The 23589-nt window shown below is 35.2% G+C and overlaps 1 protein-coding gene across 1 annotated transcript in view; it reads right to left on the bottom strand.

Moving 5' to 3' along the window:
• KIF20B (kinesin family member 20B) overlaps window positions 1–23589 on the bottom strand; it is a 100191-nt gene that overhangs the window by 64306 nt on the left and 12296 nt on the right. The window contains exons 2-15 of the mRNA XM_042781415.1: window positions 21499–21585; window positions 21287–21403; window positions 20278–20416; window positions 18797–18981; window positions 15230–15266; window positions 14136–14360; window positions 13111–13222; window positions 11748–11819; window positions 11513–11659; window positions 10232–10394; window positions 9399–9677; window positions 4126–4265; window positions 3725–3863; window positions 2527–2755 (exon numbers count right to left, since the gene is read on the bottom strand). Coding sequence (XP_042637349.1) covers window positions 2527–2755; window positions 3725–3863; window positions 4126–4265; window positions 9399–9677; window positions 10232–10394; window positions 11513–11659; window positions 11748–11819; window positions 13111–13222; window positions 14136–14360; window positions 15230–15266; window positions 18797–18981; window positions 20278–20416; window positions 21287–21403; window positions 21499–21585 — 2071 coding nt within the window. The remainder of the gene's footprint in view (window positions 1–2526; window positions 2756–3724; window positions 3864–4125; window positions 4266–9398; window positions 9678–10231; window positions 10395–11512; window positions 11660–11747; window positions 11820–13110; window positions 13223–14135; window positions 14361–15229; window positions 15267–18796; window positions 18982–20277; window positions 20417–21286; window positions 21404–21498; window positions 21586–23589) is intronic.

The following is a 23589-nucleotide window of genomic DNA, read 5'->3' as shown; positions in this document are numbered from 1 at the left end:
AAATAGTGGAGAGGATGTAGAGAGATTGGGACTCTTATACATTGCTGGTGGGACTGTAAAATGATACAACCACTGTTGAAAGTAGTATGGAGATTCCTTAAAAGGTTGGAATTAGAAATACCATTTGACTCAGCAATTCTATTACTAGGTATACATCCTAAAGAAGTGATAGCCAGGACAAGAACAAATATATGCACACCCATGTTCATCACAGCATTATTTACAACAGCAAAAAGATGGGAACAACTTAGGTGCCCATTAACAGAATAAGGGATAACCAAAGTATGGTACATACACACAATGGAATACTATGCAACCCTAAAGAATAATACAAAATCAGCAAAACACCACATAACATGATGAACTTGAAGGACATTATGCTGAGTGAAATAAGTCAGTCCCAAAAGGACAAATATTGTATTAGTTTGTTATTGTAAAAAAATCAAAGAAAGGTTTATATATGGGAGGAAATTTTCTTTGCTGGTTACCAGGGGTGGGAGGAGAAGGGAGGGAACACTGTTACATAGGTAGAGACAAGTATTGATTTGGGTGAAGAAAAAGGCAATGCACCAAATCTGAGTGATCAACATGGTGGCACTGAGGAAAAGGAAGACATAGAGAGGTGCATGGAAAGTATAGACAACAAAGATGAACCCTTTTGCACATACAGCACTGTGTTGTCAGTGAAGTCAAACATGGATAGATGGGTGGATAGCCTGAATTATTAGGTATGTCTATGCAGAGGGAGTGTGCCCAAGACCACGTATAGGGTTGGCAGACAATGTTTCTACAAGTGTATTGTATGTTCTATAAGAATTCACAGGTATATGGTAGAGCTGACAAGGGGCAAGGTTTTAGTCACTTCTTGGGCACAGCCAACTATCCAGAGGGAGCACGTAGTTGGACCTGTGGGCTCAGGACCACAGCTGCAGGGGACATCAAACTCAACTGGCATAACACACCACCCAAAACACTATCTCACATCCTACTTTGGTGAGTAGCGACTGGGATCTTAAAAGCTTGGAAGTGACCATCTAGATGCAATAATGGGTCTCTCCTTGTCCAAAGCAAAGAAGAATGAAAAAAACCAAAGACGCTTGGAAACAATTAGTCCAAGGGACTAGTACACCATGTGATCCTCAGCCTATATAACTCTAAGACCAGAAGAACTAGATGGTGGTCGGCTACCACTGTCAACCACTCTGAGGGGTATCTATGTAGGAGATCTTGGATAGAGGGGAAGAACAATGTGGAACAAAACTCAAAATCATTAACAAAAAAAAAGGACCAGGTTTGCTGGTCTGATAGAGCCTCATGGAACCCCGGAGATTACAGCCCCTAGCTGCCCTTCATGTCTGGAATTGAACCCACTCCGTGGCTTCCAGCCAAACAAAAGACAGGCATATCAGCTGAACATTTACATTAGGCAGATACACTCCTTGGAGAGATCAATCATGAGAGAATAGAAAGGCTGTGTATGCACAGGGAGACAGCTGGGGGCAGAAGGAGTGCATGGGAGGGAAGGACAAAGGGAAGAGGTAACTATGCAGAGAAGTGGAAGGGGAGCTGTTGCATTGTGGGAAATGTAGTCAATGTCATGAGACAAAGTGAAAGTGAATTTGCTCTGTAAACTTTCATCCAAATCACAATAAAAATTTAAAAAAAAAAAAAGATTGAGTAGAACTGCCCCTCATAGCATTTCCAAGGCTGTAAATCTTTGCAGAAGCTGACTGCTTCATCTTTCTTCCATAGAGTGGCTAGTGGATTTGAACTGCTGACCTTTTGGTTAGCAGCTGAATGCCTTAATACTGTGCCACCAGAGCTCCTTATAAGCACCTAAGCAACTAAAAACTATATTATGGAATAACTATGAAACACAGTTATTATAACATAAGTTGTCATAGTAGATACTAACTAACATCACCTTCAGGAAAGAAGATTGTGACTGCTAGTAAATACACACAACGCTCAGTGGCTAATTCTACCACCACAGAGCGATGGAGCAGAAAAAGCCACTTTCAAATAGCTCCTCGAGGGGCTAAGTAGTAAAGAACTACCAGTTTAATGTCAGAGGAGAGACGATCTAGTGTTTCTCTGGTTTACTTCATGAAGTTGGAGACAACATTTACCTACTACTTTCCATTCTTCTTCTTTCATACAGAAAAGGGCAGAGCACAGAGTAGCTCATACAACTCTTAAAAACCAGACGTGACAATCTCATATATACACATATTACACATACACACATGTATACATATACTACACACACACATGCACACACTCATTCCATAGATCGTATGTGATTCCTTCATTTCCTGATAAAGATTGTTGAAAAGCAGATGAAGGAAAAATATTTAATATAAAGTTAATAAAAAGTCATATAAGTGATAAAATATTAAGTATGTTACCTAGATCAAAGAATTTTCTGGTCACTTTCGTAAGTAAATTGCATGAATATCTTATACTTACAAACTGTATTATTTATGTGTTTACTGTATCTAACTGAAGGAAATATAATTTACTTACCATTTTCTCTCTTTTTCAAATTTTCTTGGGTTCTGATTAATTCTTCTTTGGTCTTAGCTAATTCAGCTTTAACTTGATTAAACTTTAGTTCTAAACAAGCAATGGCTTCCTGGGGGTCAGCAAGAGATGCAATATATAAGTGAGCAATTTCAGCCTGTTTCTTAATATCAGTGACATCATCTTGAAGAGAATCAATAATATCTTCAATTTCTACACAATTATGTGTTTCCTAAAAACAGCAAAAACCACATGCCTAATGTTAAAAGTGTCTTTCCCTCTTACAGTGTGGTACCACATGATTTGAACAGTCTCAAAAATAGATGAAAAAAATCACAATTTGAAATCTAAAAAATTTGCTCCATTATTCCTTTTTTGGTTGTATGGAGTACAGGGTATATTTTCTCATAATAAAATAGTCAAAAACTGATAAATCATTATAGAGTAATTATGATTACCTAATTCATGTATAGGTTCAATATGTAATGAGTTTTAAAAGGCTCTGGAGGAAAAGTACAGTAAACAAACCTCCATTTTCACATCTCATTCCAAGTCCCACACCACGTTAGGGACACATAATGGTGTTTTGACAGCAAGAGACTATAGTTTACCATCCCAGGCCCCTGATGTGAGTGATTAAAAAGAACCACCAAAAAAAAGAAAAAATTCTGACCCATTTCAGGTTCAGTGGCAGCACAGAAATGGTGTACAGAAAAGGATAATGTTTCCACAACAGGAAGGAATGGTTTGTGCATTAAAGGCAATGTTTTTCATATATTTGAAAATAAGTATTTCTTACATCATTTTGTGCTAATCACATCAGTTTAATCTCATCAGTTAGATGAGCTCTTAAGCTCCATATATATTTAACATTCTTCAAGCTTAAACAAATCTGGGAGAGGTATCCACTAATTAGAGAAAAAGGTATAGACACTTAGAATCAATAAGTAATACCAAATGAGACATAAATATAAGAGGTAAAAAGTTTTCAAAGTCCAACTGCTACATAAAACTACATGCACTTAAATTTCTAACAAAACATGCTTAATCATAATAAAGCTACATAGTAAAGCTTTTTTAAGTTTTTAATTTTAAAATATATTATTTCTCAGCATTTATGTAGCACACAAATCCTAATACCAAAAAACCTCATTGTGTTTTCTGTTGTTGTTGTTGTTGTTTTTTATTTCAGTTCACTTACTTCCGTTCCAACTTTCAAGGCACAATCTTCATTCATTGGTCCTTCTTGAACGTCACATTTACCAACCAAATCCTTGAAGATAGCCAAACGACACTCAGCATTTTCTTCCATTATCTCTCGTTCCTGAAGGAGAGTTTCCCTTCATAACACAAATTAATCTCATTAAGAAGCAGAAAAAGTATGACTTCATGTTCTTGTTTTAAATGTCTAAGATTAAATACATTATAAACTAAAAGCAAATTTAAATAATCACCCACATGTAATTCAGAATCACCACAGGGATTACTAATAGTCATTTTCAATCTTGCACAGAAGTCAATTCTTTACTTCTGATAGTAGCTAATATAAAACAAGTAAACAAAATTCTCAGTTTTTACCAGGACATGAAAGAAACAACTTACTTAAAGTCAGCTTCCCGTTGAGCCAAATACTGAGTAAACTCTTGTGTAACTTCTTCTCGAATTTTGAATTCTAATGTTAACTTTTCTTTTTTCTCATTTATCAGTTTTGTTTTCAAGTCTTCAATTAAATCCAACAGTTTCTAAAACACGTATATATTAAAATTCTTAAAAAAAAGAACAAACATATCCCAAGAGAAAAACTGCCCAGATATCCATAAATTAAAATTCTTACTCTTTTCATTTAATTGCTTATAATCATGCATCCGTTTAAAAATAATTATAACTAAAAACTATACATTTACAGAGATCTGTTCATCTGGAAAGTCAAATACAACTTTCCACATTTTAGATATAGACTTACATTAACTAAAATGTCTCCTAAGTGTCTACTTACACCACTTTAAAATATTTGGGGAAGTTCCATACATAATTCCTTTTAATCCACACAACTCTCTGTGAGCTTAGTAACATTCACCTATCTCAAGTAGGGAAAGTAAGGACCAAAGTTAAGGGCCCAAAACTGGTCTGTCAAATTCTAAACTCCAAGTGCTGTGTAGAAGAGTTAGGTTGCTAAGAAACCAGAAACACTTTCCAAAGTACCAGGGAGCGATGCTACATAAATTTATCTTATTGGACTTTTATATTATCCAAATGTTGGCAACAACTCTACAGAATTTAAAACTGTACACACGAGACCAAATAAAGGACCTAACACTTTGCATGGCCACTACATATGCATAATAAAAGAAATTACAACATTAAACAAAACAGCCAGATACTCTTTTTTTAAGGTTTCTTATTAAAGTTTCTAACCATAAATTTATCAATATCCTTTTTTGAAAAGTACAGATTTTTAATGTCTCAAGTTAATATTTGAAAGTATTTCTATAGATACTCTGACTCAGAACTTCTGCTTCTAAGAACTTACACTGAAGATATACATAATTACAAACCATGACCCAAATGTTTCAGCTGTAAGAATGATTATCAGTGTTGTCATTTTGTGGTGGTAGTAGTTGTATTTAAATATAGGAAAAGTGAAACTCAACTCAATAGCCAATCATAAGGTATTGGTTCAATTATGGTAGACTCATACATTAAATTACCCTATTTTTTTTCACAAATAACACACGCCTTCTACATTTGTTTATCACCTGCTACTTCCCCAGGAGATATTTTTGTAAGTGTGTTATGCTATTTTTTTTTAAACTGGCATAGCAGTGCTTATAAAAATACCTCTGTGGGAGGAGGGTGGCAGTTGGCAAACAGTAGAAGGCACATGTTATTTGAGAAAAAATATAGTAGTATACAATCAATAATGATGATTTGCATTAAATACATACAATTTATAACTTAATTTTTAAAAAAAGGAAGTATGTTACAAAACAGTAATGTGTAATAAAAATCCATTAACATGATTTAAAAAGATTAAAGAGATTTTTACATTTATATTTTTATATTTCTTATATATTCCCAGCTTTTACCATAGACACATACTACTTTTCTAATTTTAAACAATCACCAACGTTCCCACTGTTTAAAGCAATAAATAATAACTATGGGAGGAGAGATGTGAGAGACTTAGATATATCAGCACGAATGTGGCAATACCTTGGAGAGTTGGCTTATTTGAATAATTCCCAACAATTAGGTTTTTGGGGTTTTTAAATCATTATTAGCACCTGATTATTTTGGCTGAAAGGAAAATTTTGGTTGGCTATTCTACTTTTGGGAGCTCTGTTGGTGTAGTGCCTAAGGCATCTGACTGCTAACCAGAAGGCTGGCAGTTCAAACCCACCAGCCACTCCCTGGAAGAAAAGTTGGGCAATCTCCTTCCATAGTGATACTGCCTCAGAAACTCAAGGAGGGGTTGCTATGAGTCAGATCTGACTCGATGGGAGTGATTTTTTTTTGTTGTTTGTTTATTTTACTTTAAACTAGTGTAGTCATCTTCTGGTATAAGCATAAATATACTATTATCAATATAAGGAGCACTGCTGGTGCAGTGCTTAAGGCATCTGACTGCTAACCAGAGGGTTCCCAGTTCAAACCCACCAGACATCCCATGGAAGGAAGATGAGGCAATCTACTTCAATAAAGATTTACCACCTTGAAAACCCAATGGAGGTCACCATGAGTCTCAACCAACTCAAGGGCAATGGGTTTATATTATCAATACATTTCCTAATGATTTGTAATAGTCTCAATCCTTCAATTAAAATGCTAAGATAAGCAAGCAAAACCCGATCACTTCTATTTTTATAATTCAAATATTAAATAAAGCTCTGATGAAATTTTTTAAGTATCTAGTCAAACTTACAAAAAGAATGAATTTATACCATATAATACATCATAAACCACAGTATTAAACACTTTCCTCAGTAAATTCAGAAATTTTATTAACATTTCAAATTTAATAAATAACTTTGTTTGAAAAATTCAATCCAAACTAAAACAGTGCTACTACTAATTGCTTTTTTCACTGAGGAAACTATTGTATTACAGAAGCCCAAGTAAATAAGGTCCAATTACCTAGTGACCTAGGACTTGTATTGCATCAAAAGCTTTCCTTTTTGGTTTCTAAACAATAAAAACCAAAACCAAACTCATTGCTGTTGAGCTGGGTCCGACTCTTAATGAGCCCTCCTTGGGTTTCTGAGGCTGTATCACCACAGAAGGAGATCACCCAATCTTACTTCCAAGGAGTGGTTGGTGGGTTTGAAGCGCCAGCCTTCTGGATAGAAGTTAAATGCCTTAGGCACTATGCTACCAGAGCTCCAAACAATAGAGATGCAATAATGGCTTTCAAGGGCGCTTAAATAAATTACTAAAATGACAGTATTTAACCCAATATATCATTCATTTTATTTGGACTGCTACAGGCCAAAAGAGCTCTATAATGTGAGATATGTCAACATCCTTAAAGCATATTCACAAACACAGGTTTACCAGTATTCCCAGGATACTGGTTAGAAGACTATGTATATATACATATGTACTTATGGTCAATTAATAAGGGAAATTAGTAACGTAGACATGATCTAAATTTCAGGATTAAATCACCTTAAACAGATAAGAGAACTGTATGTAGGCAGAAGCTAAAAAAAACACTCTTAAATATTATTTATTTACCATAAAAATTAGATTACTAAGCAATAACTGTTTATGAAGAATTAGGATAATTGGTACAGTTGTTGTTGTTATGTACCATCGAATCAGACCCGACTCATAGTGATCCCTCCTTGGGTTTCCAAGGTAGTATCACTATGGAAGTAGATTGCCCCATCTTCCTTCCGAGGAGTGGCTGGTGGGTTTGAACCACCAGCCTTCTGGTTAGCAGTCAAGTGCCTTAGGCACTAGGCTACCAGAACTCTCAATTGGTACTAGGTAGATATTTTGAACACATGCTTTTAAAACTGCAAATTAAGTTTGTGGAAGTATGCTAAAACCACTGCAGAACAGGACATTCACATGGTCTCAAATTATTATCCTTACAGATTAAGTGCTTTTATATTACCTTAGTCAAGTTAAGAAAAACTTAGCCTCACCAAAAAAAGAAAATCAGACATGTGGATCCCGGTGTGATGCAATGGGAAATCCACAGCCTCACCTATATGATGATAAAAAAAAAAAAAAAAAAACTCACTGCTGTTGAGTCAGATCTGACTCACAGCAACCCCTCGTGTTTCCGAGGCAGTATCACTACGGAAGTAGATTGCCCAACCTTCCTTCCGAGGAGTGGCTGGTGGGTTTGAACTGCCAAACTTCTGGTTAGCAGTCAAATGCCTTAGGCACTATGCCACCTGAGCTCCTATATGATGTTGTTGTTGTTGTTAGGTGCCATCGAGTCAGACCCGACTCACAGGGACCCCACCCCTCCTTGGGTTTCTGAGGCACTATCACTATGGGAGTAGATTGCCCAACCTTCCTTCCACTCCTATGATATATGGGTTTAAAGTGTTAAACCTCAATTATGAGGAATTATGAGGAACCAGCCAAATGCAGATTTCAGGGATTCTACATAACAACTATTCCCAACTTGGTAAAAATATGAATACTAGATTATAGATGACTAAAGAAATGACAAGCAAAAATGATGTGCTACTTTTGGTTGTATGTCTTAAAACAAATGAGCTACAAAAGATAAAGTAGGACCACTGGATAAGTCTGAATACAAGTGGTATAATAGATTATTACACCAATGTTAAATTTCTTGAGTAGGAAAAGGTCTTAAGATTCTGAAGAATATTTCTATTTTCTTAGAATATATATGCTGAAATATAATAGAAATATAAACCATTTCAAACGTTAAGAAAAAAAAGCGGTCCAGGTTTGCTGGTATGATAGAGCCTAATGGAGCCAATGAGACTATGGCTGCCCTTCAGGTCTGGAACTGAACCCACTCCTGTGGCTTCCAGACAAATAAGAGACAGGCATATGAGCTGAACATTTACACTAGGTAGATACACTCCTTGAAGAGAACAATCATGGGAGATTAGAAGGGCTGTGCATGCACAGGGAGACAGCCCAGGGGGCAGGAGTGCATGGAGGGAAGGACACAAGAAAGAGGTAACTATGGGGAAGAAATGGGAGGGTAGCCGTTGCATTGTGGTAAATTGTAGTCAATGTCATGAGACAAAGTGTATGTGAGCTGCTGTATGGAAAGTGAATTTGCTCTGTAAATTTTCACCCAAATCACAATTAAAAAAAAAAAGCCTACTGACATAAAAAATAATTGTTGTGTGTGTGTGTGTATATATATATATACACACACATATATGTATGTATAAACCACAAAAAAACGAACTCACTGCTGTTGAGTCGGATCCGACTCAGAGCGAACCCTCCTTGGGTTTCCAAGGTGGCATCTCTACAGAAGCAGATTTCCCAGTCTTCCTTCCGAGGAGTGGCTGGTGGGTTTGAACCACTAGCCTTCTGGTTAGCAGTCAAATGCAGGCACTACACCACCAGAGCTCTCAAATATATATATATATATATATATATATATATATATAAAAGTATATACACACATATACACATGCTCACACACACACATATTAGTAATTGGCGAACCCAGGTAAAGGGTAAATAGGTGAATAGATGTTTAGTTTACTAAGTTTTCTGTAGGTTTCAAAGTATAAAGTATAAAGTTGAGGGAGAAAAAGCTTGGTGGATTGTTGAAAAGTATGGAGGAGGGGGCCTTAAGAATCGTTAACTTTAACTTGATAATTATAATAAACCAAGTTTACAAGGATTTAGTTATTATTACGTACTCTCTTTTCTTGACTAATGGCAGTCTTGTCTTCCTCTAATGTTTCATCTAGATCTTCTTCAGTAAATTCAGTTCTCTCATTTTGGTTTTCTTCATTTTTTTCTACATCCTCAGCCAAATCTTCATCTTCTACCAGATCTTCCAGATTACTTTCCCATGAAATGGTGGTTCTTTTTACATTATTGCCTGAATCATTAATGTCTAATGATATATCTTGACAAGATTTGGCAGGCACAAATGATTTTTCTAGAGAGGTATTTAGAGTGTCTGGAACAAAAACCTGTTAAAATATCCATTGTGACTTTTAAAACAGAAAAGACAAAGACTGTCCACTAAAAGACAATCAATTTTACAAATGTAAATCAAATGACAACTTGAATTTTAAAAGAAAAAACTACACAAACAAATTCACAAAAAAGGAAATTAGCATCAATAAATGAACATTCCAATAAGAAAAATCTAATCATACATGTAAATACAGATAAATCTCCTTTCTGGGTTAAGCTCTTAGTACTACAGAAGCATATACACAGGGGGACTAACTGAACCCGGATGGTGCGGAGCAGACAATTCATTCCAAAAACATTCATAATTTAAAACTCATGTTTATTATTAACCTTTATTACTAAGGTCATTTTAATCCTCACAAAGGCAACTTTCAATCTCTTTCCTATTTTTTCTACTTCATCAAATATTTACATCTTTAACTCTTAATTATTCCTCAGGTTTCAAGTAATAAATGTGAAATATATTATTCACTCCAAGAAAAGAAAGCTAATTTTCTAATAATCAGAAGAGATTTAATATATTCTGCAGAAGTTTAAATACATTTACCTTTTGTGCAATGGCTGAGAACTTCAGTACATTGAGTGTTTCATCATAGGCAAGACAACACTGACTGATGTTGACGATCATACATATTTTCCCTTTACCATTAAAAAAACTTTGAAAATAGTGGGTGAGTTTACTCTCCCGAAAAGGCACGTGCTGTTGAAACCTATAGAAAAAAATTTTCAAAAAACAATGAGTTTAAAGAAATTTCATGAAGACAAGATATTGATAAATTTTACAAAGAATTGATCCAATTGCCATGTATTTAAACTCTAGGTTAGTCATTAGTTCCACCTGTCATGGTTGCTTTCTGTTTATTGATTCCGTGTTCTTTAAATACCACACTACTAATAACTGGATTCCATAGGTGGCACATATGGTGAAGCACTACACTAACCAAGAGGTTGGCAGTTTATACCCACCCAGAGGGACCTCAGAAGGAATGCCTGGACATCTGCTTTCCAAAAGTCACAGCCTTGAAAGCTCCGTGGAGTGCAGTTCTATTCTGCACACGTGGTAGCCATGGGTCAGAATCAACTCGACAGCAACCACCACCACCAATAACACCACACACTGAGCCAAGTTTTAAGAAAAGCACATTTAACAGGGTTGTGTTCCCTCCTGTAGACCAATTATGAGACAGATGACAGGATATAACTAAGAAAAGTGAAGGCTGACTCCTCATTTACCCTGCCTAAATGTTAATTTATGCAGAAATCTATCATAACTAAAAGAACACACAAAATGCATTAGTAAGAATAAAGTAGTTTTAACTACTAAAGCAGAAGCATGAGAAGCTCATTATCCAAACTGTCTGCCAGTATTTAATATGTGTTATGGAATATTAAGAAGTCCTAGCAGCACAAATGGTTACTTGATTGCTAACTGAAAGGGTGTCGGTTCTAACCACCCAGTGGCTCAGTGCACTCAGTGCAAGAAAGACATGGTGATGTGTTTCTGTTAAGATTACAGCTTAGGAAACAGTATGGAGCAATTCTACTCTGTTACATGGGGTTACTATGAGTTGAAATCAACTCAGTGGCACCTTACAAAATGGAAAATATTGTGTTCAGTTGATAAGTGACTGCTGTTGACTACATTATTTTTCATTTCTACTTTATTTTTTTTAATCTAACATCTCTAGGTATTTTCATCATAACCATACACTTACTACATAACAAGCACATCAAAAACAAAGAAGAACTGTCTAAAACTAGCAAAACCAAAAGTTTAAATATTATGACCCTTAATATCTTAACAGCACTTACTTTCAGCAACACTTACTTTGACTTTTCACTGTTCTTCAAAACATTAATACACTTTCCAAGGGTCAATAAAGAAGAGTTGATATTTCCAGTCTCTCTTAACCTTTCACCTTCATTGTGTGTCTTCACGCTTCGTTCTGAACCAGCAAGATCACATAAAGACAATCTGTGTTTAAAAAAAAAAAAAAAAAATTACTTTAAAAGTCTTTCAAAACAATCCAAACTAATTACAATTTTTTAAATGCTCAACTTACTCACTGACTCGAATTACACGAGGCATATCAGAATCTTCAATCTGTAATATTCTAATAGTGAATATGCTGTGACTAAAAGGAAATATACAAAGATAAAATGTTATCTTTCATTTTTAATTTTTGCATTCTAAATATGAGAGTAAACAAAAAATAACCAAACCCACTAAAGTCAAGTTGATTCTAATTTATAGTGACCCTATTAAAAAAAACAAACAAAACCAAACTCACTGCTGTCAAATTAATTAGACTCACAGTGACCCTTCCTTGAGTTTCCAAGGTGGTATCTCTATGGAAGTAGATTGCCCAATCTTCCTTCCAAGGAGTGGCTGGTAGGTTTGAACTGCCAGCCTTCTCGTTAGCAGTCAAATGCCTTAGGCACTACGCCACCAGAGCTCCCAGTGACCCTATAGGTCAGAATTAAATAGCACCAGAGGGTTTCCAGACTGTAAACCTTTATAGAAGCAGACTGCCATATCTTTCTCCCTAGAAGTGGCTAATGGGCTCAAACTGCCAACCTTAGGTTAGAAGCAGAGCTCTCTAATCCCCTGCATCACCAGGGCTCGGTAAACAGAAGAGACACGCATCTAAATCAACCTCTATTTATATCCTAAATCATTAATTCCCAAACATCTAGCTACAGTACTCTATTTCCACTAGCTGCCAGCTATGTTAACCCAACATTCTACTGTCACCCATATACCTACCTACCTAAAACCAAGTATCTTTCACCAAGTCTAAACCTGTTCCTTCTTTTGACATTCTAATTTCTATTTTACCTCTAAGAATCAAATAATTAAAATGGTATTATGAGCAGCTAATCTTCTTTGAATAAGGAGTAGCTGATGGGTCCAAATTACTAACCTTTGGTTAACAGCCCAATGCTTTAACCACAGTGCCATCAGAGCTCCTTTTGAGAGAGAAGCTATTTTACATATCACACTGCTTAAAACTTAGATCCTTTTGTCTTCCAATCCCCAATCCCTTCCATTAAAAACTCCTTAAGATTTATGTCCTAATTCAGTATGTCTGTAGTATCTGTGTTTATGGGGTAAGTGGGAAAAGCAAATAGAAAAGGCTACTAATATAAGCAGCTTTGACAATAGTGACCACAGACATTCACACAAAGAGAAAGTAAAAATACTCATGTGGTTTCCCTAAAATCAACAAAACTAATGTTAGGATAAGAAATGGTATTGATATTCTTATGTTTAACGCTCTTCAGTTTACAGAATGCTTTTCTGCCTGCAAATTCACTTGACATATCAGAGAATCTACGGCCTACTTGAAGCTCAAACTAGTTATATTTTACATTAGGACAGGATACCCTGGGTGATTCAGGCTTACTATACAGTTTGCACCTTACCTTCTGCTAGAAGCATTGTTCAGTTTTGTGAAAGCAACACTCTGATTCTTTATCCCTACTTTTAAAAGTCTATATGCTTCTTTGGAATCAGAAACTTGAATCCATTGAAGATCTTAAAAAAAGCAAAAAAAAAAAGTCACATCAATTTCATAAAAATACAGGATTTGTCTACAATATAATCTTGTAAAAGATCTCTTCCTAGCAACTTATGAAGAAGTCTTTCTTTTACTAAGACATCCTAGATGGAGTCAACACAGCTATTCCATATGCTACTAGAAAGAAGTTACAGAATATGTTATATTCTAGTATTTATGTTTTCATGTATTTGTTATAAAATGACACAAAGTAAATATCTTCAACACTCTGCCAAAAGGAAAATTCACAACAAGTAAGATTCCTTAGAATCAGAAACCCAGAATGATGAAGAAAAATGCAAAATTACCTAGATGTGAAACACAGCAGGGTGCAATTTATTAGTGAGTCATGAAATCAAATTAATTGAGTCACAACCAGCAATTTTTAAAACGGACAGAGAATATAGAAAGCATGACAGTACTCCTTATAGTAAGGCTAAGAATGCTTACTGAAACTTTTGAGTTATAAATATATCTGCATTCACACACTTATGCAGGTACTGGTCATGATGTTATTAATATGTATTTCTTACTGTGGGCAATGTTTTAATGTAGTTCAAAAACACTGTGGAAGTGTAGTAGCATTTCATAGTTGCAAAGCCTGGACACTTGTCACAAAGAAGCAGAAAAATGTGACTTTCAATACACCCAGCTTTTCCCGTCTCCAAAAACCTGGTACTTAAGCAAACATAATACTAAAATAGACCCCTTGTTTTCAAGTGTTAATGAACATACTAAAACATACATATATACATACATACATAGCACACATTCCTCTTCTTGATGTGAATTAGTATAAAAAATTTTAATTTGTATCTTGCTTCTTTTAAGCTATCACAAACTCTAAAAGGGAGATTTGGAGCAATAAAATAAAAATATCGAGTGATATACCTTTAATAAAAGAATAGCCTTTTACATCTTGGGAAAGGCGTAACATCTTCCTCTTTTGGAACTTGGATGACACCGGAACAAACAAGTCATAAATACATTCATTGTAAATCTCAAAGAAAGAAACCCACACAGAAAATTTTATATTATTATTCCTATTCAAGCTAGTTTGTTCGCAATCCATGGATTCTTCAAACTCTGAGGTATTCAAAGAGTTCACTAAACTTCCTACAAAAAAAAAGATAATTATAAAATTAAGCAATTGACTAAAAATGAGACAAAAAGACAAATAAATCAAGACTCCTGGACCTGAAAATTACTGTTGTTAGTTGTTGTTGTTATGTGCCGTGGAGTCGGACCTGACTTATAATGACCCCTCCTTGGGTTTCCAAGGCGGTATCACTACAGAAGTAGATTGTGCAACCTTCCTTCTGAGGAGTGGCTGGTGGGTTTCAACTGCCAGCCTTCTGTTTAGCAGTCAAGTACCTTAGGTACTATGCTACCAGAGCTCCTTTTATCCTTAATCCTTTGACCAGTCATGTTATACAAGTTCCAGAATAAAACAAGATATAAATAATAATATTTGGATTAACCTTAGTTTGGCTGCTTCTAATTCTTTTTGAAAATATGCTAAGGAACCAAATTGAGATTAAAGTTAAAGGACAAAGAAAAATTAATGTCTACACTCTGGTAGCACAGTGCCTAAGGCACTTGACTACTAATCAAAAGGCTGGCGGTTCAAACCCACCAGCTACTCCTCAGAAGGAAGATGGGGCAATCTACTTCCTTAGTGATACTGCCTGGGAAACCCAAGGAGGGGTCTCTATGAGTCGGGTCCGACTCGATGGCACACAACAACAACACTTAAAACATGAAAGTTATAGCCAGTAAAAGGGATATCTGTGACATTTAATCCAAATAAAACTTTATGCTAACTAACATTTCACTTAGGTATGCATCATTGTTCAGGAATTAACAATTATGGAACCAGATTAAAGAAACTAGATTTAAGAATGATTCACAAATTAAAAGCTTCTCAAAAGTATTTCATATAATCAATATTTTAAAGATAAGAAAAGTGGAAAAGGAAACTTTACCATAAATAGTATCATAACTGTCATTATGTACTGCAACCTAAAAAAGAAAATTCAAAAAAAAATTTAGTTATCATTAAATAACCAAGATATTAATTATCTATTCAAGTAAAGCACAATCAAACCATAACCTTTCATCCTTTGACCAGCCATGTTACACATGTTTCAATGACTTCTATTTATTTTTTCTTAAATAACATGTTCTTATAATAGTAAATTGAAACTACAGAAAAATAGTTTTGAAAATATCATCATGCATAATCTCTAGCATCCAGAAGCAATTACTGTTAATGTTTCAATACATCCCCTTCCATTCTTTTCCCCTACAATTAACACACTGCAAGCTTTCTCCCCCTATAATCAGAAATTATCTATAAATATTTCATGGGTAAATAACTGAATAGATGTAAAACAACTAGATTATTGTCCTCTTATAGAACATTCAGACTATTTATAAAGTTTTGCCAGTAGAATAATACTATAATAAGAATATTTATATATTGTTTTTCTGTTTTGTTTTCTATTTATTCCCTTAGATTTCTAAAACTGGAATTGGTAGATGAAAAGATATGAAAACATTTTTCAGTTCTTAATATAGTATTGCTAAATTGTTAAATCACTCTATAGAAACACATTTTATAATCAATGTATGAAAGTTTACACTTCATTTTATAAACTTTTCCCATTACTATCTTTTAAACACTTATAAAAACTGTTAATAGTTTTTCACAATCTTGAATAGGATAAACATGTGAAAAACATAACACTAGATGACATAGGATGAATAAACAAATATAACCTTATAAAAAAATTTTACAAGTCTGTATCATACCCCCTTATACAAAATAATCCTCTCACAGCATATATGTAGTTATTTTTCTATTAATTTATAGTCATTTCTTTCCCCTAGTAGAATAAAACCTCCATGAGAGCAGTACCATGTGATCTCAACAATTACAGCACTGCCTGGGCCATACAGGTGCCCTACAAATTCACTGAAGGGTAAAAAAACACGATAAGCAAAGGGGCTGGAGAATAAACAGTAAGTAGAAAAATGTGCAACCTATATAATATGCATTAAAGCTTTAAATAAGCTCTTATAAATCAATAAAAAAAAGTCAAATTACAGTAGAAAAATGAGCAACATGTCTAGCAATTTACAAAAAAAGTTCTAAAATATACTAATTACCTCATTATAATTCAAAAAATATATATTAAACCTAAGCAAGATCAGTTTCACTTCTCAGATCAGAAACTTTATTTTTTTACTTTTATTGTGGTGAAAACATACACAACAAGACATTCGCCAATGTAACAACTTCCCTATTTATAGCTCAGGGACTGTGGTGGTTATGTTTGTGTCAACTTGGCTGGGCCTGGTTGAGCCGCTGGGCAGCTGGTGGGAGTTAATCCCCATGAGGAGACTGGCAATCAACTCCATGGTGGGATCTACCACAAGCAGCTGAGTAGCTGCCTTTGGGTATGTGGTCTGCTTCCTGTATATAAGCAGAAGCTTCGAGAATGGTCTCTAGCCTTTGGCACGCTTGGACCCTTCATGCAGCCATGTCATTGCTCAGTAGCCTGCTATGCTCTGCCGACCTTGGGATTTACAATGGACTTAAGTTAATGGCCTGCCGTGTGGTTTGGTAACATTGGGACTGTGCCTTTTTACTTGTCAACCTTGGGGCTTCTCAGCCTCTGCAGCCAGCAGCTGTCTGAGTGAAGAAACACCTCTAGCTCCAGGGGGCCAGGAGCAGGAGGCAGAGCTGGACCCCAAAGTTGAGGGGCTTTCACTCAGCCCCTAGAGCCTGGCACTTTGAACTTGGACTTAAAGCCTCCAAATTGTAAGAATAAACTCCTGCTTGTTAAGGCCATCCCATTTTTGGTATACTTCTGTCAGAGCGGCACTAGGGAACCAGAACAGGGACATTGATAATATTTGTCATGTTGTGCCACTACTATTGCTACCCTTCAGATCAGAAACTTTTAATCCTCAATGTTGGCCAAAAACCAAACCAAACTCACCACCATCGAGTCTATTTCGACTCATAGCAACTCCCTTTGGGTTTCTGAAGCAGTGTATCTTTAGAGAAGTAGATCGCCCAGTCTTCTTTCTGTGGAGTGGCTGGTAGGTTTGAACCACCAGCAGTGGTCTGGTTAGCACTATATTACCAGTCAGAGACTGGTAAAACCAGCACCATCATTTATGGATAGTGGGTAAGTAATAGGAGTATAAAAATATAAAATACTAAACAACAGACAGATCTACAAAGATGAACAGTAACCCCAAGGAGGTATAAATTGTTCAGACCAACCAACCATTTGAGATCAAAGGGCAGCATTTGTCCAGTGACAAAGTTGAGAAGGTAGGAAGGGACAGGAAAGAAGAAAAAGTGGAAATGGTAACAGGGAGGAAGTGGGATGAGTACTGTTACATTGTAGGGACCACAATCAATGGCATGAAACAAATGTGTTTGACTATTGAATGGAAAATAGATTTGTTCCATCAATCTGAACCCAAATTACCATAAAAAGTTTATATACGTGTGTGTGTGTGTGTGTGTACACATATATGCATACACATACACACATGTATATATACATATATACAATATGCATATCCTTTGATATAGGTATTTCTAGGAATTTATCCTTCAGAAATGCTTAGATGCAAATATATATGCAAATGAATGCTTCTTCACTGAAAAAATAACAAAAACCTCACTGCCATCAAGTTGGCTCCAAATCATAGCAAACCTGCCTTGAGTTTCTGAGGCAGTATCTCTATGTAAGTAGATTGCCCAGTCTTTCTTCCAAGGAGTGGCTGGTGGGTTTGAACCACTAGCCTTCTGGTCAAGAGTCAAATGCCTTAGGCACTAGGCCACTAGAGCTCCCAAGTGTAGTTCAATTAGTGAAAAATAAAAACAATCCAAACATGCATCAGAAGGCATTTGGTTTAAAAATGTGTTAAAAAAAAGAAAGAAAGAAAACATGGCAAAAACACAAATTAAATAATAGACTTAAGAATTAAAGTAGTAAGAGATTTCAAATGTGTTAAATAAAAATTAAGTCTTAGATAAGATACCATTTTTGTGTTAAAAAAAGCACACATATTCTATATAAAATATAAAGATATAAAAATATATGCAATTACATATATCACTGTAAATACATGTTTATGTACTTACAGACATATATAGACAGCTGTTTATGTGAATTTATAGCAAAAGAAATAAAGCAAAAAGAGCATTTTTTCCCCAATTTTTTAGGTGGTTTTTTGTCTTACAAAATTATAACAAACTTCCATTTTCCCCACATACCTTTGTTTAAATTTTAAGTATACATATTACTTTTACAATAATAAAGGATTGTTTAAAAAACATTTATACATTATATCAAAGTACAATACTATTTCTACAACAAAGAGGTTAAAACAGATACGTCTTCAAACAAAATTTTAGTAGTTTTCTTACAAAAGACAACAACCACAATCACAGTCTAAAAGTCAACTAAAGAGTTGATAAAAACTCATGATTTATATATATTTTACATACAAAAAAATTTACATACCTCTTTTATTTGCCTAAGTAACGTACTTTTGTTAGCAACTTCTTCTTTCTCTTGATCTGATGATAACCGTAAGTATTCTCTGGACCTATGTGGTTTAAGGTTCATCTTTGTATATAGTCTTTCCCGCAGACTGTCAAATAACACATTCAAAGTTCGAGGCAAAATACCAGTATTTTCTTCTGTACCTGTAGAAAAATGAGCAACCCATATGAATTTTTGTGAAAAGAATTTTTGCTTTACACCTACTCCTCACTTACTATCTCATCTGACATTTTGCATTTACAACAATAGTAAAAATCTACAATTCAACAATTTTGCACATTAACAATGTACATCTGGCAGTAATGAATGCTGAAGTGTGAGGTGAGCGTGATGCTGGCTGTGAGGGTTAAGGTTATGTGTAAACTTGGCTGGGTCATTACACTGTGCTTTGGCAACTATGTAATGATGCAGTCACCTCCTATTTTTGTGAACTGATGTGATCAACTTCTATTTTTGCATAATGCTGATTTTTGTATAGAACCCCAGACTTTGGAATCATGTTGATACTGAAGACTAAGTGTATACTCTTACAGAGTGTTAGGAAGAAAGAAATGTTCCTGCAATATTAAGGATCCTTTATGTCACCAATAGAGGGCCCTGGTGATTCAGTGCAGTAAACACTCAGCTGCTCCACAGGAGAAAGATGTAGCGGTCTGCTCCCATAAAGATGCATAAGCTTGGAAACCCTACAGAGCAGCAGTAAATTATCTTATAGAGTAGCGTAAGTCAGAATCAATTCAATGACAATGGGTGTACCACCAATAAAAAACCACTGCCACTGAGTTGATTCTGACTCATAATAACCATTTAGGATAGAGTAAATCTGTCCCATAGGGATTCTAAGGCTATAATCATTTACAGAAGCAGACTGCCTCATCTTTCTCCTGTAGAGAGGCTGGTGGGTTCGAACTGCTGACCTTTTGCTTAGTAGCCAAATGCTTTAACCACTACGCCACCAGAGCTCCCAAGTAAGAGTAAACAACTAAGAGAAAAGTAATAGAACTTGAGGGATTACTCAAGTTTTCCACCATGTTAGTCTTAACTGTATGATATTTTATCACCTACTATTCTGATACAAAACTTGAAATTTAACATTTAAATCAGGCCAGAATATTAAGTTTTATAATTACCCATAGTCACAAAGTACAAAAATAAAATGAAATATATATGTCTCCCTGGCTATCCATTGTTATATTTATTCTCTTTTTGAATTTCCATCATCAAAGATTATTCTCTATCATATGGGTTAAGTAGTTTCATAAGTGAACTAAATCAATCAGAATTAAAAGCCATTCCCAATACATTCAGTATACTATTACTATTAAAAATACAGCAAACATACCAAGTGATGGAAACACTATATGCAAGTATTATGAAAAAAGAGTGAATATTACTGCTTCTTTTTTTCCTTTCTACCAAAAGAGAAACAATATATTTACCTTGAATTGTGTATGTTTTTCCTGAGTTGGTGACCCCGTAAGTGAAAATCAGCCGGCTTTGTCCTTTCAAGAGGTCTTTTACTAGCTGCATAATACAACCCTGAAAGAATTCCTTCTGTGTAGTATCTGGGCCAAAAACCTAAAAGAGCAGTTAAAATGACTTAGGAAATTCAAGTTATTTGAAGAATGAGTTCTATCTTCTCTCATGTTTTAAAAATTAAAAAGACTGGTTTTATAAGGTTCATTCTTGTAACCCGTCATTATACTCACTCCCATAAATACATTTGATAGTTGAAATATTAAATATCAGAAATTTTAACAAGCATAATCTGACATAGCCAATCAAGTTTTGAAAGGAACCTATGATTTTAAAAAAGGGGAGAGGGTGTTTAAGTACTATATACTGATTTATCCACTTCTACCTATGTATTTGGGAGCTCTGGTAGCATAGTGGCTAAGTCACTTGCCTGCTAACCAGAAGGCTGACGGTTCAAACCCACCAGCCACTCCTCGGAAGGAAGGTTGGGCAATCCTACTTCCATAGTGATACTGCCTCAGAAACCCAAGGAGGGGTCGCTATGAGTCGGGGCCGACTCGACGGCACATAACAACAACGACAACAACCTATGTATTTACAGACTTGAAATATGAGCCTACAATTGAGGTGAAAAAAAAGTTGCCTAAAATCTAAGGCTCATTAGAACAAAATATATAGTTCATTATATACTTTTACAGAGCAATTTGAAGAGGAACTCTGATGGTATAGTGGATAAGGCACTTGGCTGCTAACCATAAGGTCAGTGGTTCAAACCCACCAGCCGCTCCATGGAAGACGGGGTGATCTACTTCCGTAAAGATTTACAGCCTTGGAAACAGAATGAGGGTAGCTATGAGTCACAAGTAACTCAACAGCTGTGAGTTTGGTTTTGGTTTGAGAGCAATTTGAAACAAGTTTCTTTTTCAAAAAAAAAAAAAAAAAAAAAGCCTTCAGTTTCACATGGGTACTTACCTTGGAAAAACTGAATTTTTGTGCCATTTGCCCAGAGTTTTTCTCACTTGACTGACCAACGATGTTTTGGGGATCTTTAAGCAGAATAGTCTGTGAATCCAGAATACACACACAGCCCTAGAATATACACTCAAAATAAATAAATAAGAACATCATATTCCACCCATTTAATGCAAGTAAAATACTAAAACCCAATTATGTGCAACACAAACCTCAGATTCATGATCCTTTTCTGACTGTGTTAATGGTCTTATTCGAAGACAAACCTGGAGATAATCTTTGGATTCCAAACTATTTATCTTAAGGAAGAGAATAAAATAATTATTAAAAAATACAGAATATAAGTTTTCAGCAACTAGCTTTCTTTAATATGGCTAATTGTTACATAACAATCTTAAATTAAAAAGAATCTTTAAGCAAAGAGGCATGATTCTTTTTTTAAAACATTTCATATGTTTAAAGAAAAACTCAACAAATATGTTTTTAAAAAATACACTGTAAGAGTCAGTTATTTTCTTTTGCCTTCTATATTTCACTTGAAGTTAAACACAATAAGCATTTATGTTGTTGTTGCTGTTAGGTGCTATGGAGTCGGCTCTGTCTCACAGTGACCCTGTGTACAACAGAACAAAACACTGCCGAGTCCTGCACCAGCCCCACAATACTTGCTATACCCCAGCCCATCATTGCAGCCACTGTTATCAATCCACCTCATTGAAGGTCTTCTTTTTCGCTGACCCTCCACTTTACCAACCATGATATCCCTCTCCAGGGAATGGTCCCTTCTGACATGACCAAAGTAGGTGAGACAAATTCTGACCATTCTCACTTCCAAGGAGCATTCGGGCTGCACTTCTCCCGGGACAGATGTATTAGTTCTTCTGGCAGTCCATGGCACTTTCAGTATTCTTCACCAGCACCACAACTCAAAAGCATCAACTCTTCTTCTGTCTCCTTGTTCACTGTCCAGCTTTCACATGCATATGAGACGACTAAAAACACCATGGCTTGGGTTAGGTGCACCTTAGTCTTCAAAGTGATATCTTTGCTCTTCAGCACTCTAAACAGGTTTTTTGCAGCAGATTTGCTCAATGCAATGCATCCTCCAATCTCTTGACTGCTACTTCCATTGGTGTTGATTGTTGAACTAAGCAATATGAAATCTTTGACAACTTCAATCTTTTCTCCATTTATTGTGATGTTGCCCAGTTGTGAGGATTTTTGTGTTCTTCATGCTGAGATGTAATCCATACTCCAGACTGTAGTCTTTAATATTCATCAGTAAGTGCTTCAAGTCATCTTCACTTTAAACAAGCAAGGTTGTATCATCTGCATATTACAGGTGGTTAATGAGTCTTCCTCCAATCCTGATGCCACATTCTTCTTCATATAGTCCAGCTTCTCAGATTATTTCTTCAGCATACAAATTGAGTAAGTGTGGTGAAAGGATATAACCCTGACACACTCCCACTGTGATTCTAAACCATGCTTTATCTCCCTCCTTGTTATGTTCGAACCACAGCCTCCTAGTCCATGTATAGGTTCCTCATGAGCATAATTAAATGTTCTGGAATTCTTATTCTTGACAAGGTTCTAAATTTTATTTTTAAAAACAGAGCACTAAAGAAAATTACAGGTAACCAGAATATTCTATTAACTCAAATATTTGATTCAATCATGCTTTTACAATTTTTTTTTTTAATTTATGAAACATTCTCTTTGCTGCTTCCTTTGAGGGAAGAAATGTATTATTAGCTCATTTTAAAATATAACTTTAAATAAATTTTTTAAATTAAAAAAACTTTACATATAATGTAAGGATTTCTTTGAAGAGCACAAGTTACCTAAAGAGATACAAAAATTAGAAAATCTGAACAAGCCTATATCTATTAAATAAATTCAATTAATAATCAAAAACCTTGCCAGAAAGAAAATTCCAGCCCTGGTAGTTCACTGGTAAATTCTCTCAAACATTTAGGGAAGTAATCAGACAACTTTTCCAGAAACTTTTTTAAGGTCTTTCAAAAATCTTTAAGAAAATAAAGGAAGAGGCAAAACTTCCCAATTCATTTTATGAGTTTGGTATAAACGTGACACCACAATGTGAAACAGATTTCCTTAGAAAAAAACTATAGAACAATATCCCTTATTAAGATAGCTACAAACATTCTTTTAGAAAATACCAGCAAATCAGATTGAACAATATAAAAAATAGGATAATACATTCTGAACTAGAATGGTTTATCACAGGAATCCAAGGTCAGTTTGTTGTTGTTGTTGTTGTTGTTATGTGCCGTCGAGTC

This window comes from Orycteropus afer, unplaced genomic scaffold, assembly GCF_000298275.1.
Source record: "Orycteropus afer afer isolate SDZICR_OR568_19922 unplaced genomic scaffold, OryAfe1.0 scaffold00118, whole genome shotgun sequence".
NCBI classification, from domain to species: Eukaryota; Metazoa; Chordata; class Mammalia; order Tubulidentata; family Orycteropodidae; genus Orycteropus; species Orycteropus afer.
This window is presented reverse-complemented; position numbering and strand designations above follow the sequence as displayed.